The 18091-nt window shown below is 44.6% G+C and overlaps 1 protein-coding gene across 1 annotated transcript; it reads left to right on the top strand.

Moving 5' to 3' along the window:
• Positions 1-9905: 9905 nt before the first annotated feature.
• On the top strand, positions 9906-17290 carry EDN1 (endothelin 1). Its single transcript, XM_025999243.2, has 5 exons — positions 9906-10831; positions 12455-12623; positions 13569-13727; positions 13882-13995; positions 16033-17290. Exons 1-5 carry the CDS (start codon positions 10768-10770, stop codon positions 16133-16135), a joined length of 609 nt encoding a protein of 202 aa, XP_025855028.1. The 5' UTR covers positions 9906-10767; the 3' UTR covers positions 16136-17290.
• Positions 17291-18091: the final 801 nt, after the last annotated feature.

The raw sequence follows: 18091 nt of genomic DNA, 5'->3' as shown, positions 1-18091 counted from the left end.
GTAGATTTCAAAATTCACGGTAAAAATTAGAGATAAACCTCCAGTGACTGTTAAAAGGGAAAGTGTTCGAGAAGAATGGGAAGATAAAAATATGACTCAAAAAAAGTACAACGATAAGATAGCCAGTCAAAAATAATTTGGAGGAATAAGGAAAAGGGTAGAAATCTGTGTAACTAAACAGGAAGAAGTCTTATTGGAATTGCTTATAAAAAACCTACATAAAAAATGTAAGGAGAAGACTATAACCAAGTACAGATGTAAAGATGGCTTTAATCTATCTGCAAAAAAAATAATTCTGCAGCAAAATAAGGGAAGAGAAAAGCAAGTTTCTGGAGTGAACTAAAGCTTGCAAAAAAAAAAAAAAAAAAAAGAAAAAGAAAAAGAAAAAGAAAAAGAAAAAAAAAAGAAAAAAAGAAAAAACCCCAATAACTCCAGCAGAATGATATAAAAGGGTCTTTTTTTTTTTTTTTTTTTTTTTGATAAAAGGGTCTTTACAATCTCAGTGAAGAGAAGCAGCACTAGCTCTGCTTTTTTGGCATTGACATGAATTTTAATGGTATAAAAATGTAAGACCGGGGGCAGCCTGGGTGGCTCAGTCGGTTGAGTGCTTGACTCTTGATTTCGGCTCAAGTCATGATCTCAGGGTCCTGGAGTCTAGCCTCGCTCTGGGCTCTGCACTCAGCCAGGAGTCTGCTTGAGATTCTCTCTCTCCCTCTCCCCCGCCCCCCACCCTCCGCCTCTCCCCTCTCCACACTCCCCCTTCAAAAAAATAAATCTTTTGACAAAAAGGAAGATCAGGAGAGTGAACTTCTTTCTTTCTGTTCTGTGATAACCCAATCTTCTTAATAGCATATTTCTTTTGTTATTAATGACTTTATACACCATAATAACCTCTTCCATACTCTGTTGTGCTGAATAGTATGTGACTCTTTTCCCCTAACGCTGTCCTAAATTGGAAAATTGAGATTCTTTGTTCTCTAGCTAACTGCTTACGGCATTTTAGCGCATTGCTTTATCTGTGATTAGTTTAGCGTCTCTGCAGCCCAGTTGAACATTTCTAGAACAAACTTCACCCCAGATCAGGAAACAATTACAGGAGATTAAAATAAAAGGGACTTTCCTCTCAGAATAATTTTCTTGTCCTTTTTAGATATTTGCAGACTATGTTTTCTCTACTGCCACTTCACAGCTCGAGTGCTGTTTTCACTTATTATGAGGAAGATCGCACATGCTCAGTGTCTGAACTAACCCTTCCTCCTGCCAATGCTCGTGCACACTGTCTCTTAGGTTTCAGGTTTTTTGACTTTTCACATTGAAGATCTCTGCTATTACTTATGATTTTCATATTAAGTGTCCTCTGTCCCCCCTGCCCACCACCCCGCCTCCCCGGTCCTAGTCAAGATCCAGTAGTGGTAGCTTAGACAAAACTTTTTCCTCTGTCCTTGTCCTCTCCACTTCTTGTATTGGCATGATGCATTGGTGAAGTGTCTTGCTTTTGCCTCTTTTAGCGGATCCTTGACTGAAAAAAGAATCCCAAGTGGATCTCTGCATACACTTCACTCGTTAAACTCTTCCAATCGTATGACTATCTCCTTTCCTTGACATCCTGCCTCGACTGAGCACTTTTGCTTAGGCATCTTGAGATAAATAGCAGGTGATGGCTCCCCATCTTATAAACGGGAGGAGGTAGATGGAGAGGTCAAGTCTTTTGTCTGTGTGAGGGCAGGGTTGTCCAGTTAGTTCACACCAGCTCCTGCTGAGCCGGATAACTTCTGCATGGACCATGTCATCATTAGGAATTTCACTTTCCTAAGAATTGGGTGTTCTCATAATTTGGCATTCTGACTAAATTTTAGATGGGGTCACTTTGCCCCATTGTTTCACTTTCCAATTTTTTTTCCCCCTCTGTTCTTCAGAGAGCAGGTGGTAGCTCCTCCTGGGGTGGTTGCCCTTTGTAGATTCCCTGTTCTCTGGAAGCCTTCAAAAAATTACTGAGAATATATTTCTTAATTATCATTTTTTCCATTACATAGCTAGGGTTTTAAAGCAACATCATATTTATGTTTCATAAAGAGAAAGAATAAAGAACAGCCTTGATTGAGAGAAACTGAAAACACAATCAGGATTAAAATGTTCTACACATTCACAGATCATCTTTTGAGACCGAAAGAAAACAGTCCATAGGTCCACAGCTCTAAGAGGATGCTAACCAGTCGAGGAGGGGAGGTGGGTTTGGAATCTCTGTGCACGTTGGGAACCTGTACTCTTTGTCCCATTCTGTGGGGTCCAAGTCACCAGAAAGTGGCAAAAATGCTCCTTGGAAGGGGGAGGGGCTTGGGGAAAGTACTGAAGAAAAGGAGGCCTCTGGTGCAGAGACCTGGTCATTAGTCCAAAAAGATAGTTTTGTCCAGATAGTGTATAAAAATAGAATGGATGTTGGGGGAGAAAGAACAGCCAGAAAGAAACAATGCTGTTAAAATTCTTTATCTAGAAAATGTTAGCTCTCCCTGACTAGTCTTGAAACAACTTGGGGAAAAAAAGGCTTTCAACAAGCTACTTTGCAGCTCACAAAATCTTTTCCACTTTGTAGCAAGATAATGGGCTTTATATGAACATTATCAGTTTCTAAACTCTCTAACTCATGCTTCCCTGCTTCCCTCACATCCCAGGAAGGCGGGTAATGAGAATGGGGTGCAGCTCCCTGCCTGGCCCTCTCCCCCCAGCCTCTCCTCCCTGGCCCTCTGCCCTCGATTTCCCCTTTCCCGTACCCCCTTCCCCACCCCTCCCTTCTTTTTCAAAAGGAACCTTGAGTACTGCTTTCCCAGAAGACCTCCAGTGGCCTGAAATTCAGCCATAAGCAGATACCTCCTATATTCCTTCATTTTACTGCAGTTTTCCCTTTCCCATATTTCTCTAAAATAAATAAACCTAAGGTGGTAACAAACACGATGTCACCGCTCTGCATTCTTTGCTCTTGTGAGTCATATGTAGGAAAGAAGTGTACTTCAATGTCTTTTGTCTTAGCTCACTGTCCTTAGTAAAAACTACAGTCAGGGAAAGACAGTTAATCAATAAATGTTAAATAATATTAAAAGAAAAAGTATGCAGGAGTTTTTTAAGCTTCACAGAAAAAAAAAGAGTAAAGACATTAATTTCCAGGAAAATTATTCTTGTAACCACTCCAAAAGTTTTTTTTTTTTTCATCAAAAGAACAAATGGAAAAAAGCACAAATGCCAAATAAAACACAATCCTTAGCGTTAAATATATTCTGGAGCTTGTGAAATTAAATTTGCATGTTTAAATGAATCCAAATGCCCCTTTAAAAATGTAACCCACTTTTCCCCTAATTTTTCCCCCTATGTTGACAACCAGCAATGAATATTCTTTCCTTTTTCACTGCATATTCAGATTTGGGAAAAAATGATTATATGAAGAGAAATGTACTTTGGTCAGAGTGATAGTTTAGAAAGGGAGGGTTGAATTGTTACTGGTAGGTAGGCAGCAGATAGGAATAACAAAAATAATCCTTGCATTAAATTTTTTCTCACTGAAGGAGCAGAGTCTCGAACTCCATAGTGAACACATTCCGCACCCCCCCCCCCGAAAATGGCTGAGTCCAAAAAGGGGAACTGCAAAATGTGGGAATAATTTTAACTCATTTAATATTTTCAAATACAAATAGAATCCAGACCTTCTAATGGCGACATAGTCTACACAATGAACTGTCAACATCATTTGAGCTTATGCACTGGGAAGGAGTTCCTCATGATTCCTGTGGCTTTTCCTCCTAGTGGCCAATGTCCATCAGGACTTAAGAAACCACAGTGTGAAACTGTAGACATTCTACATCCTACTGGTACATTACAGGGGTGTGGGACACACTGACCACATACCTCACCTACACAATCTTTCTCTATCTCATCATCGACCATCTGGTTCCCCCGAAACTGTAAATCCGATAACCAAATCATCTCATTAGACCTCCCTTCACCTTCTTAGCCAATTCCTGTCCTTTGTCCCAGATCCCAAACCCACTCATCTTTGAAGATCTTCCTTGCTTTCTTTTAGATCCTCCATTCGGCCTCCTTCATTCCATGATTACTTCTTGAATCGTTGGTGCCTGGAATGGTCACAGATTTTGCTTGTTTATAAATGTCTTAGCTTCCCCCACCTCAGTGATCATCCTTCCCATGCACTCCCAGTTTTGCTTTTTTGCTGGTGATTTTTATTAATCCCATCCCAGTTTATTGACCTGTGAATACAAAATCCACCGGACCTTTCCATTGGAACACACAAAGTACTTAAAATTACTTTTGACACCCAGTGGGGGCTCAATGAACATATATATGTATGAAATTGGAGAAATAAAATAATAGAAGCTTTCTGCATCCCGATTTCTAATATGAAAATGAATATCAAATGAGTCATTTTTTTGATACTTTCTGAGGGTAGCTCTCTAAATTTCAGCCGGACACCAAAGGCCTTTTATTATACAAAAGCTGAGAAAGAGGGGCTCCCTGGGTCCCTGCCTTTGGCCCAGGGCACGATCCTGGAGTCCCGGGATCGAGTCCTGCATCGGGCTCCCGGCATGGAGCCTGCTTCTCCCTCCTGCTGTGTCTCTGCCTCTCTCTCTCTCTCTCTCTCTGTCTATCATAAATAAATAAATAAATAAATAAATAAATAAATAAATCTTAAAAGAAAAGCTGAGAAAGAGCTAAGACATTTGGCTTCTGTTTTGTCATTATACATGAGGTGCAAAAGAAACTCTTTTCACCTTTTTTGAGACATAATTGGCATATAACACTGTGTAAGTTTAAGGTGTAGAAAGTGTTGATTTGGTACACGTTGATACACTTATACACTGCAAATGCAAACCACTGTAGGGTTAGCTAACACCTCCATCACATCATATAATTACCATTTCTTTTTGTGGTGAGAACACTTAAATATGCTCTTAGCAACTTTCCAGTTTGTAATACAGCATTGTCAATGGTAACACCATGCTCTGCATTATATCCTCACAACTTATTCATCTTATAACTGGAAGCTTGTACACTTTGACCAACTCTCCGTTTCTATCACCGCCCTCCCCCTCAGCCTGGTAACCACCATTCCACAAAAAAAATTCTTAAAAAGCAAGAAATATACAACCAGTAATGAAATGGAGTCACAGAAAGCATTCTGACAACACTTAACCACAGGCAGCCTACTGACTCATACATATGCTGTCGGCCTAAGAAAACGCGAAGGTAGCCATCATATTTATGGGCACCTGCTCTAGAATGAGGTTTTGTTTTTTGTTTTTTGTTTTGTTTTGTTTTGTTTTGTTTTCTGTCTCATTCAAAAATGTGGAAGGAAAATTTGTCAGGAATGACTACATAAATCAGGTTTAACGAAGTGGCTTGATTCTACTCTACTCACTCTCTCAAGTGGTGTTCTTTTTTTAAGCCCCACATCAGAGTCTCTTTAGTTCCACATGTCATAAATTACATAGAATCAAAATTAAGGGGAAAAAGATGGGGAGGCAGCCACTGGCCGACACATTTTTTTGGTCCCTCTGATGTGTGAAATATTACAATTACTCTTCCATTCCAATCTGTAGGTCCACATGTGGGGTGTGTGTGTGTGTGTGTGTGTGTGTGATGCCAGTGAAAACACTCGAAGAGGGTATTTAACTTCAAGGTAGAGGGTTGAAAACAAGATAAATACCAAAACACTAAAACGATAAGCCAAGGGGAAATATCAACTAGGAACTCTTCTAAGATAGGGAGGCTTTGTTTTTGTAGATTCTGAACGTCAGAATACGTGTTTCTTTGAAGTGCACCGATATGAGAGTTTTGATGTGCGATATTTTGAGATGGTCTTGAAAGTAGAGTTGAATTAAACCAGGGCTTATTCTTAACACAATAAAGTGTAAGACATTGCCACGTAAGGAACCGTGTTCCCTAAGAGTGGGGAGTACCTCCATGCTAGGATATAAGGTGATAGTACATGGCTGAAGATTTTTTATTTCCAATAGCTGAACGAATACGATATTATGTTCACTGTAATGTGTATTAAAACTATGATTTCATGTACATTCTTTGACCATAGAAAGCATGACTTCATGTACATTATTGCTTCCAATAGTAGTAATAGTGTGTTGCTTTAAAGTTATTCAAGTAAAAGAAATTAGTCGGTTAATGGAGAATATTCTGTGAAAAAGGACAGGTGGCCATGAGTACGACAACATTGTGAAAAAGGCTTATGGATGACAGGTTTGAGGAATGCAATGTTAAAGAATTGCACATATTCTTTGAAACTGAAGACTGGCTGTTACTGGCTTATTTTTTTTTCTTTTTTTTTTAATATTTTTATTTATTTATGATAGGCACACAGTGAGAGAGAGAGAGAGGCAGAGACATAGGCAGAGGGAGAAGCAGGCTCCATGCACAGGGAGCCTGATGTGGGATTCGATCCCGAGTCTCCAGGATCGCGCCCTGGGCCAAAGGCAGGCGCCAAACCGCTGCGCCACCCAGGGATCCCTGTTACTGGCTTATGAACGAAAGCGTCAAGGAGATTGCGTTGCGTGCATCATATGTTTGTGAAATGCAGGCGATGGATCTCTCCTGAGGGTCACCCTATTTCCTTGGCTGAATCAACCGTTATATTCTGGGCTGTAGGGAGAAGCCGTGTTGACTCCGGGAGGTGTGCAGCGTAGTATGGAGTAGCCTCTGTAGTACACACTCTTTCACAGCAGTACCAGGGAACCTGAGTGCTCTGCACGATGCAGAGGGAAAATGTCAAACAGTCAACACTACACCTGATTGAACCAAGTCTGGTGACACGGACAGCTTCACCGTGCCTGGAATAAACTGGTTTCCCATCCTTTGCGCTATCGTCAAGCAACCTAACGGCTGTTCTTTTTGCTGAGCTAAATGCAACATCTCACGCCAGATTTATTGGCTTGGCAAAGTTGCAAACTTTATTACGCAAAAGTTGAGAAAGAGCAAAGCTGAGGAGTGCTAAAAACAGTACACTTTGCTACTGTGTAGTATCTGCTTGGGGCTCAGGAGGTTTTATTTATAGATATCTATTAATACATAGCAAGAGATACAGAAAGAAATACATAAAAAATTGCTTTATCAAATAGTTTCCAGTATTCAAGTGTAATATCAAAAGCAAGAACAGCAACAGCAAACTGTTCTATTGAAGAAAAAAAAAAGCCATGTTCTTAGTCTTCTCTCTCATCCCTTCCCTTTCCTCTCTGAGGTCTGTGGCTCCTAGGTCTTGGAAGGGTGGGGTTAGGGCTGTGGAGGGTGGTGGGATGTCCGCATGTATTATTTTGTTCAGCTTTTTTAACCTCCACCTCTCCTACCTCCCTCTCTAGCAATGCTGTAAGTGGAGGAGAGGTGGAAGCTTGGAGCTTGTAAAACTGGTTTGTTGGGGTTCTTTCTCCCCCTCCCTCTTGCTTCTTGGGAAAATGTCTTGCTGGGCAGCTGCCTGGCAGTGCCCTAGCTGCCTTTTCTGAGCTTGAAAGGGGCTTCCCCTTCCTCCAACAGAAGGAAAGGGGGCTGCACCCAGAGGTGGAGACGGAGAGCAGGATGGAAAGGGCAGAGCGCACCGATGACACACAGAGAAAAGCGGGACACCCCTGTACATGCCCATGCGCATCTTGGAAACTCAGGGTTCAGAGATGGAGGCGAGACTGTACTTGGAACAATGGGAGTCTCCCAAGTCTGGAACCCTGTGCATTTACTTACCGGGCCCTCGAAGGCCTGGGGTCAGGGGTGGGGGCGGATCACTGCCCACTTTTTGTATTCAAATACATTCACAGGATGACACACACAGGAGAGGAGAGGAGAGGAGAGGAGAGGAGAGGAGAGGAGAGGAGAGGAGAGGAGAGGAGAGGAGAGGAGGGGAAACTGTGGGAAGGCGTGTGGGCAGTTTCATTTTGCTTCACTTCTCCACCCGATTGCTGGGTGCTGCTGGCAGGGGCAGCCTCAGTACTGTGGGGATGGCAGGGAGAGGGGCTTCCCTGCTGGAGGGTAACCCAGGCTCCACCTGGAGACACTGGGGAGGGCGGGGGTGGTCCTTTCCCAGGAGGAGCTTAGGACAGGTTGGTCCTGACTGTGACCAGGCTTTTGCCAAAGTTGCCAGAAGGTTAAAGAAGGGGTGAGCGGGATCCCAGGCAGCCTTTCCCTCTCTGGGGGGGGGGGGGGGGGATGGGGGGAGCTTGGATCCTGTGAATGTGACATCAGCTCTTCCGCAGCTCTCCCTGTGGTCTGCTGGGGAGAGGAGGTGGGGACGCACCAGCCAGAGCTGAGGTGGGCAAAGCTGGCTTCCAGTTTGATGACACCCTGTTCTAGGGCAAGCTGAGCCCTCCCCAGCCCCCCAGGGCTGGGCTGAAGTAAAGCCTATGCAGAGGCAGAAGGCCCAGGGAGGGTCCCCTGGGGCCTGGGTGGAGGCCCCTCTGGTGTGGGTGTGGGAGGGAGGGTTCCGGCCTCTCCCTCAGCTCCAGCTCTTGCTACAGTGGCTCTTTCAGGGAACAGATCTCCGCAGGCACCTGACACCGCTACCGTTACTGTCTCCCCAACTGTGACTTCCAGGGAGGTCTAGGGGCCCAAGTGGGCCCAGGTTCACAGCTCCCCCGCTGGGGTAAAATCTGTCCTTTTGATTCTAGAGGTGAGGGCTAAACAGGGAGAAGAAGGAAGGAATGGTTTGAGTCCTGGAAGCGGTCCACATTTGAATATCCCCCCACCCCCACCACCACCCTGGGGAGAGGACTGGAGTTAAACAAGGTGAGGAAATGCTGGAAGCTTCTATTCCATGGTGCCCCTAGGTGTTAGATGTAGACTCACCTTTCTTCCATGCAGGGAAGATGCTCTAAACTTCTGGCCTCTGCCTTCCTCTGCACAGTGCAAGGACTTTGGTAGAGAGCGTGGGAGCTGTGGGTGCCTCGGTTTCCCCACCTGAAAAATGAGGCTACCCGAAAAAGCCAATGCCTTACATTTATTTTGCTTGGTACCTTACAGCACATTCAACTGCATAGTGGCTGCTCTGTGGGTACCTCCTGCGCAGGGCGAGTGTGTGTGTGTGTGTGTGTGTGTGTGTTAGGATTTCAAGGGCAAACAGACCCAAATTGCTTTGAAAGTGTAAACGTGCTATTAAGTGTGAGGTATTATGCGGTCTTCTCATTCAGCATGGCCATTTCCTCCTTCCCAACACCACCCTCACTTCATATCCACCCAACCCTTGACAAGAACTCCCCTTTGCCCTCAAGAAGCAAATCTTGAGCTGGGGAGGGGTGGGGGATCCATCTGGAAAAGCTGCAGGGAGTAAGTGAACCTTCTTGGGGGCACCCCTTTGTCACAGGAGGCGCCCTTGCTCGCTCTGCTCCCATCTCAGGCTGCCTTCGTTGGGGTTCTTGGGCAGCCAGGGCTTTAGCTTTTTTTGTTGTTGTTTTTCTTTTTTTTTTTTTTTTTTTTTGTTCTCAGCAAACATCAGCCCCTGTAGCTCTTCATCTCCCCCTGGCGTCCCTCTCGCGCTACTTCTTAACGTGGGTGCTATTGAACTGGGGAGGGGGGGCACGCACCCCGGTCGGGGGAGGGGGTGGGGGGACAAGGTGGCCACTCTGTGGTATTGAAAGCCCTGGGTATGGGCCTGTAAGGGTTCTAATTTCTTCTTCTTCTTCTTCTTCTTCTTCTTCTTCTTCTTATTTTTAAAACCGTCCTGTCCTTGCCATTGCCTCACTGATCTTTTTCACTGCGCACGCAAAGAACTTTAGCAAAAAAAGAAAAAGAAAAAAAAAAAAACTTAGGGGCGGAGGAGGGAGGGGGCTTGGAGTAAGGGACCTCCTCGACCTGCCCAAATAATTTGACACACTCGCACACACACACACACACACACACCCCACCCCCGCAGTGGGGAGGTGGGGCGGGGGGAGCAAAGAGCGAGAGCGTTCCCTTTGTTGGATCCACACTAAGAAATCGGAGACATAAAAGGAAAACGAAATGAACAACAATAAAAAAGAAAAAAAAAAAATTCCCCCCGCGCACAACAATACCATCTATTTAAACTGCGGCTCATACTTTTCATACCAATGGTATGACTTCCCCGGAGTCCCTCTTCTGATGCCTGCGCAGAGGGGAAGCGGCGCGCGGCGCGGCGCGGCCAGGTCTGCCCCGAGGTCTCCGCTGGGGCTTTCTGGGCCCGAGCCCGGCCCCCGCGTGGTCAGACGGCGGCGGGCGTCTGCCTCTGAAGTTAGCAGCGATTTCCTTCGGGGCCGGCCCTTATCTCCGGCTGCACGTTGCCTGCTGGTGACTAATAACACAATAACATTGTCTGGGGCTGGAATAAAGTGGGAGCTGCTCACCCCCACTCTATAGGGGTTCAATATAAAAAGGCTGCGGAGAGCTGTTCGAGCCAGACGCGCTGGTGCCGCGGCGCAGGGCCGAGCGCACCGGAGGGTCCCGGGCTGCGCGCCCCCGAGGTCCCCAGGTCGCCGAGCGCCCGCGTGCGCCCCGCAGTGCGCCCCGCTCCCACCGCCCGCGCTCCTCCCTAAACCTCTTCTTTTTTTATTTTATTTTTTCTAAAGAGCGCTTTTAGGCTGAAGGCTCACTGGGCGATCTGAACAACCAGAAGCTATTATTATTATTATTACTACTATTTTTTTTTTTTTTTCATTTTCAACCTTCTTTTAGGTTGGGTTGGCAGGAGAGGACTTTGATCCATCCCCACTCCTCTCTTTCTCTCTCTCTCTCTCTTTTTTTTTTTTCTTCTCCAAAATGGATTATTTCCCCATGATTTTTTCTCTGCTGTTTGTGGCTTTCCAAGGAGCTCCAGAAGCAGGTAGGCAAACGGGGACTCGTGAATCTCTCTGAACGTTGCTGTCTACTGATTTGTGTGCACCTTCCTGGTTTTTCTTGCTTCTGTTTTCCTCCTCTTTTTTTATGCCTGCAGCTCACATGGCAAGGGTCTGGGACTTACTGCTCAAAGCTACTTAAGTTTTCGAGCTGGGGAAAAAAAAAAAACAAAAAACTTTTCGAGTTGCGAGTTGCGGGGGAAGAGAATTCCTCTCTTGAAAACAATTGCTCCCAGAGCATGGAAATAACTTGTTGTTATTATATAGGTGGTGTGGATTTGCTGGGCTTTTAAAATCTATAACTCAAGAAAGGCAAAGACTAGCTTCGCAGTTAGCCAAATGGATATTTGCAACACATGTGTCTGTACAGTTCATAGGACATATAGGAACTTCCATCTTATTTAAATACTGTTTTAATAGCGTGTGAATGTGTAAAATATTTAGACGTTTCACCTCGAAGCCAAGGAATTTTATTCAAGTCATTCAAGCAATCTATGAGCAGTAAAATCACCTGCAGAACAGTCTGTTGAATAACCCTCCGGCGGTTTCAGGGTGAAGCAGATGTTTTCTTTAAAATTTGTCGCTATTGACTTTAGGCTTCTTTTGGCAGGTTTTTGGCACCTAAGATGGTGTGAGGTCTATTTTCAGTTTTATTCACCTGCTGTGGGAGGGGAGCCGCGATAAGTCGTGGCTGCTTGAGGATTTAGATAGTACGTGTGCATCTGCCCGTTTCCCCCTTCTTGGGGTCAGTGCCCTTTTTTGTGTGTGTCTTTTCATGACCCTGACTAAAGAGAAAAGATGTCAAGGGAATGAAAATCCTGGAATGTGTCTGATCATTTGAAATGTACAAAATTGGGCAGATAAGCTGCATGGCTAACTTGTCAGTAAGAAGAGGCGATGCCGCAGTGGGGAAGGGGCAAGAAGCGAATCCCACACATGCCATCCTGTTCGGGGGATTCTGAATTCAAAATCCATAGAACCTGCATTAGGTTCCCGAGCTCCTTGCTGCTCAGTCTTAGTCTAAGTCAGTACCTTCTCTAGAGTTTACCACTTGTGATGACTATTGTAGGGCTGGTTTCTCTTCTTTTCTCCAGTCATCTCCCCCAAACCTCTTGAATTCCTCCTAATTTCAAGGACTATATACCACCTGGGCTGCTCTCTGCCCTCCACCAGGTGTGAAGTGGCAGGTACTCCCCTAAACTGCATGGGGAAGTGGCCCTGAACCTAGGAAGAGGCAGGGGATTTATTTAGCTTTAGATCTTTGGTCATCGGCCAACTTTAAGCCACTGTCCTACTAGATCAGTCTGTCCTATTAAATGCCATGGAGAAGCCACCCTGCATTTCTAACAGGCAGCATGGCCACCCGTTTCTCTGGGGCTTGGCCAGCAGTCCCCTTTCCAGGTGGTTGACACCCCAGCTCATGTGTAATCTCCCTGAAAGTGCATAAGCCAGTGGGGGTAAAGGTGAAGTCACGTTAAGGAGAGGAAAGATAAAGAGCCCCTTTTGCTCTGTGCTTCTTGCTGAAGGCGGGCTGTGTGCTTCACGGACTTCTATGTGCTCCTCTAGATCCCAGGGGACATGCCCTGCTGACCTGCTCTTTCTCTCCCCAGCGGTCCTGGGTGCGGAGCTCAGCACAGGCCCGGACAGCAGCGGGGAGAAGCCGGCTCCCAGTGCACCCTGGCGGCCCCGCCGATCCAAGCGCTGCTCCTGCTCTTCCCTGATGGATAAAGAGTGTGTCTACTTCTGCCACCTTGACATCATCTGGGTCAACACTCCTGAGTAAGTCTCTAGAGGGCGTCGTAACTCTATTCCTTACCTCTGGCTTCCCCAGACTCTGGAGCCCAGTGACTCTAGCTGCTTTTAGGGGAGCTCCTGGTGTGGATTCCGAAGGTAGCACTTCTGACGACATGAAGGTGCCCCGGGTGGGGGGCCGGGGACAGTGCCCCTCGGGTCCTAAAAATACACAGGCAGGGAGGTTCTTTGAAACAGAGGGGAGGGTCTTCTGAGGCCCCGTGGCTCAAACACTCATGACAGGATAGATGGAAAATGCTGATGACAAGTAGGATTCCAAGGACAGAACTTTATTCCTTTTAGGTGAGACTCAAAAGGGACACTTTGGAAATTACTGGACAGCCTTCTGGCAATGAGTCCTTCTATTAGTCGCATGATATCACCAGTTGCGAGAGACGTGCAATCCTGGGGGTGAATGGTGTGTGCTGTAGTATGTCCTCCCCATCCCCCCCCCCCATCCCCTTCAGGGGGCACTTTTCGCATTATCATCTGTCTTGGATCGAAAATAGATTTTCAAAATCATGTGAGTCATAGTTTTGCATCTAAGTAACCCCCCCCCCCCCGTAGCTGTTAACTAGATAGAAAGTCAGAAAAGGGAGAAAATAGGAAACAGACACCAAAGCTGAGATGTCATAATTTGGGACAAAAAAACAAAGCTGTTTGCGTGGAGAGGAAAGTGAAATTTGTTTAGAGTCCAAATGGAACTTCATTGAGTTAGAAAACTGGCTTTCTCCTGGTGGGGTACACACTCAGGGCGACATTGATGGGCACGTGCCCCTGACCACCACCATACTGGACCCTCCTAAATTGTGAGACCAGGTGCTGTGCGGTGAGCAACTTGGGTCCCACTGCAATGAGTTTGTGCCACAGAATGCATCATTTCAAAGACTCATAAGTATGCTAATGTCTTTTGTTCATCTTTTTTGCTAATAGGCACATTGTTCCGTATGGACTTGGAAGCCCTTCTAGGTCTAAGCGATCTTTAAAGGATTTATTTATCACAAAGGCAACAGACCACAGGAAGAGATGCCAGTGTGCTAGCCAAAAAGACAAGAAGTGCTGGACTTTTTGCCAAGCGGGAAAAGAACTCAGGTGAGGTAGAAACACCTTGGCTTTCGATCAGTTTTATGGCCTCCTGATCTTCCCATCATAATGTTGCCTTCTTGTTTAAGAGACATTAACAGAGACTTTGTGAGAACTGAAGGTACCATTGCTGAAATGTTTTGCGCTATCTGTATTTTAACAGGAAGCAAGACAGTATGGAGAAGGGCTGGAATGGCCATAAGAAGGGAAAAGACTGTTCTGAGCTTGGAGAAAAGTCCAAGCAGCAGCAGCTGGTGGCAGGAAGAAAAATAAGAAGGTAAGAGACTCCCCCAACCAGCTAGCCCCAGTCAACAGTGCTAAGGGGCTGCTCCCTTCAGGTATCCTCCTGTTGATGAGAGAAAGGCTTAGAAGACAACAAAGATCTTCATAGTCTATAGATTAAAAAGAGCAAAGGAATCCCTCTCAAATATATTTTTTTTGAAGGCAGATCTTTGCCCACTGTACACTCTGATAATCTGGAGCCTGTGCCACTCAGTCCAAAGGTAGCTTTTCCAAACAAGTTACATCTACGGGCACCCTTGTCACTTGGTCACATCTAGTCCTTGCTTTTCTGAGTCAATGTATTTGCCACTTTCCTTGAGAAAGTAACAATTTTTTCAGGGACAGGAGTTTTGATGTTTTATTTTATTTTATTTTATTTTTTTATTCTTAAATTCAAGTGTCATGGATGATCAAGTTCTTTAAAACATAGCAGTTACAAAAAAAAAAAAAAAAAAAAAAGAAAAAGAAAAGAAAAAAATCCCCCAAAAACATAGCAGTTACTTCAATGGCCAAAGGGAAAAATAAAGTCATTAGATAGGGATGGTGAGAATTAGAACATGCTGTTTTGAGGGTTTATTTATTTATTAAAGATTTAAAAATCTATTCGTGAGAGACGCAGAGAGAGAAGGAGGCAGAGACATAGGCAGAGGGAGAAGCAGGCACCCCACGGGGAGCCTGATGTGGGACTCGATCCCGGGACCCTGGGATCATGCCCTGAGCCGAAGACAGATGCTCAACTACTGAGCCACCCAGGTGTCCCTATTTCTTCAAATAGGGAAGTGCATTGAGTGGAGAGCCCATGTCATTGTGAATAGCTCTCATCTTTTCTAGTTGGTTGTGTGTGAGCTGGGGCAGAGAAAGGATGCCGATTAGTCAACACCATGGGGTTGTGATGGGCATCTCTAGAGTGATGGCCTTTCCAAATCCAAAACATCTTGGAATTTGTAAGCTGGAGGGAGGAAATCTGTATTCAGAGCTTTCACGTGTCCTACATTTCCCTATCTTGGTCCATGGAAACTTTTCCTAGAAATCCAGAGGCAAGAAGTTCTGTGATCAGAGTGTTCTGAGCACAGGCCTGGCAGGCAGCAACCACCTCTGTGTTGTTTACTGCTGATGTATGGGACATCCTCAGCTGTCTGGGATGTGTGGGGCCATTGCCGTTCCATATTTATAATGTCAGGCCCCCGATGTTCCCTTCAGATCATGGGGTTACATAAACCACAGTTCCTTAACTGATTTGGAAATTATTCTTATTTTTCTATTAGTATTATTGTGTCAACGATCAAATCACTACTGCAATTCCCTTTCTTTTTCCTGCAAAAAGAAAACATTAAACCTGCAGAAAATATAGCATTTTCTAAGTGCCGTACACCATTTGCTTTGGCCCTACCTGTATGCCTCCTCTCTTTTTGTTTATTTTCTACCAAGTCACCTGTAATTGCTTTTGTGATTAAGAAGACATCCATGGTTATTTGAAACCTATGCAGAGGTAGTTCTCCATAGAGTCTCGTGGTGGTGGTAGTTGGGATGGGGCAACAGAATAAAAGAGAGTATCTCCAGTTTACCATAAAATTATATTTTAAGGGGAATCCCTGAGTGGCTCAGCGGTTTAGCACCTGCCTTTGGCCCAGGGTGCGATTCTGGAGTCCCGGGATCGAGTCCCACGTCGGGCTCCCAGCATGGAGCCTGCTTCTCCCTCCTCCTGTGTCTCTGCCTCTTTCACTCTCTCTATGTCTGTCATAAATAAATAAATAAATCTTTAAAAAATATATTTTAAAATTGACTTAATGCCCAATTCCCTTTAGATATGACCATAGCTCCCTTCCTCTACCCCCACCTCCATTTCCAGAATAAAAGATGGGCTTCATTTTCCCTTGAGATTAACCAAGAGTAGCACGCTGTTGCAGTTGGTGGTGAAGGTTTAGGATCAGACTTAGATTTGTTTGTGCCAGATTCTAATTTTAGATGCCTCTTTTTGCCCAGAAGTGATTTTTTAAAAAAATATTTGTTTTCTCTTGTCTTGTTTTAATAGGTTGGACGCCATCAGCAACAGCATCAAAACAGCTTTCCGTGTTGCAAAGCTGAAAGCAGAGCTCTACAGAGAGAACAAAGTGACCCATAATCGAACACACTGATGACTGGTCACCTTGACTGGGCCTGTGGCCTGCAAGCCTTCTCCTCTGTGGAGGGAACCCTGCAGCTAATTCTGCACTCTCTCCCCATGGCTGAGATCAGAGCAAAAGCATCCTCCCTGCTTAGACTGTTTCTTGTTCCAGACTGGCAACGGGCCAGTGCCCTTGCTCTAAACATTCCAGGGAAGGTTAAGGAGTCCCCCAATCCATCTTCATTTGCTTCCATCAATGATAACTGCTTTAGTCTCTCCTCGCTTGGGGTGACAATGGACCACTTGGAAAGCAGAGAGACACAGTGACTTGTGAATTAGGATGTCATCCTCTGGAGAAGAGATTCCACACAGGGTGGAATTTCTGAAGAGAGTCCGAAGGGAGTGTTTGTGTCTCACTCAGGTGCCTGGCACATTTCAGGGAGAAACTCCTAAGTCCATGCAAAGGTTTTCTAAGGAATGCACGAATTGAAAACACATTCGAAGGACATTCAAGTAAAAAAAAAAAAAAAAAAAGTAAAAGACTTTTTTTTTTTTTAAATTCACAAAATGCAAAAACTAAAAGAAACTGTTACTACTGTAAATCAGGATGGGTTTGATGAATCTGAGTCTACCTCACCTATATTGCACTCTGGTAGAAGTACTTCCCCACCGTTAATTATTGCCTACCCTGGCTCTGTCCCCTCTTGCCATCCCCTCCCCCCAAACCCCCATAGTAAATCTTGGCCTCATAGATGTCTAGTCTAACATGCCAGTAGTAGATGTAACATTTTCATGGTAATCTACTAGCTCTGATCCATAAGGAAAAAGATCCTTGAATCTGGAGGTTCCCTTACCTTGATCTTTGGAAACACAACGGTATAGGGTTGTTCATAAAAGACATTGAAAAGTAAACATTTGGTTATGCTTTAAAGCAGTAAAGTTATTGTCCTTTATGTAACTGGCTAATGGAAGAGGTTGGATTAAATTTCGATGTACTTATTTTTTTATAGATATTTATATTCTAAACAATTTATTCCTTATATTTACCATGTTAAATATACATTTGGGCAGGCCATATTGGTCTATGTATTTTTTTAAAATGTATTTCTGAATGAAATTGAGAAAATGCTTTGTTTTGCCTGTCAAGGTAATAACTTTAGAAAATAAATATTTTTTCCCTACTGTACTGATTTTGAATCATTTCTGAAATTCCCAAGAAGTGGACCAAAGTGCTAAGAATTATGAAGGGAAATGATTAAAGCTGGGTTTTTTGGTGGGGGAGTGGTAGTAATAAGAAGGAAAATAGTGTTGGCTAATCACAAAAGAACTTGATCTAGATCTTAAAAGTTGCCTTTAGATTACATTAAGGGAAAAACGAAACAAAAACCCAGCATTAATACCTCTGTGTTTCCCTGGACAGCAGCCTTCTGCTTCCTCTTCCCCCATGCCCCCGACCTTAAAACTCTCCTGGGGCTTGCTTCATCCATTAACTTTGCTTAGGCTATGAGACAGGATCCCACAGTTCAAGCGGATGGTGTGGTGAGAGGTGCTTTCTCCAAATCAAGGGGCCGAAGGAAGCAGTGGCAAGACGACTCCCCGAATCATACCTAATTAGACACAATTCCACGCTAGAAAAATACCTGGAGGAAACAGCCGGTTCAGAGCAAGTGAGGGGCCCCTCTTATTTTTTTATATTTTATTTTTTTGGCTCAGATTAAGACTTTTGTTTATTAAAGAACACTAAGTGCCTTTGCTTTTCCATGGTAGCCCAGGACTGCACACATGCCTGTGGTGGTTGAAATACTGAAAGCTGGGTGTAGGGCGTGGGGGTTGTGGCACATTCTCCTGTCCACTTTGCTGTGCTGGTCTTGCCAAACCATCTGGGAGACTGGTATTGCATATGGTTGTTACCAACGGAAGCCCAAAAGAGCTTGATGAGCTCTTGAGACTCGTCACCATCCTTCCCAAATAGGAAAGAATGCCTGGC

The sequence above is a fragment of the Vulpes vulpes genome, chromosome 12, assembly GCF_048418805.1.
Source record: "Vulpes vulpes isolate BD-2025 chromosome 12, VulVul3, whole genome shotgun sequence".
Lineage (NCBI taxonomy): Eukaryota > Metazoa > Chordata > Mammalia > Carnivora > Canidae > Vulpes > Vulpes vulpes.
Note: the sequence above shows the minus strand (reverse complement) of the source record. Positions and strands in the feature narration are given on the sequence as shown.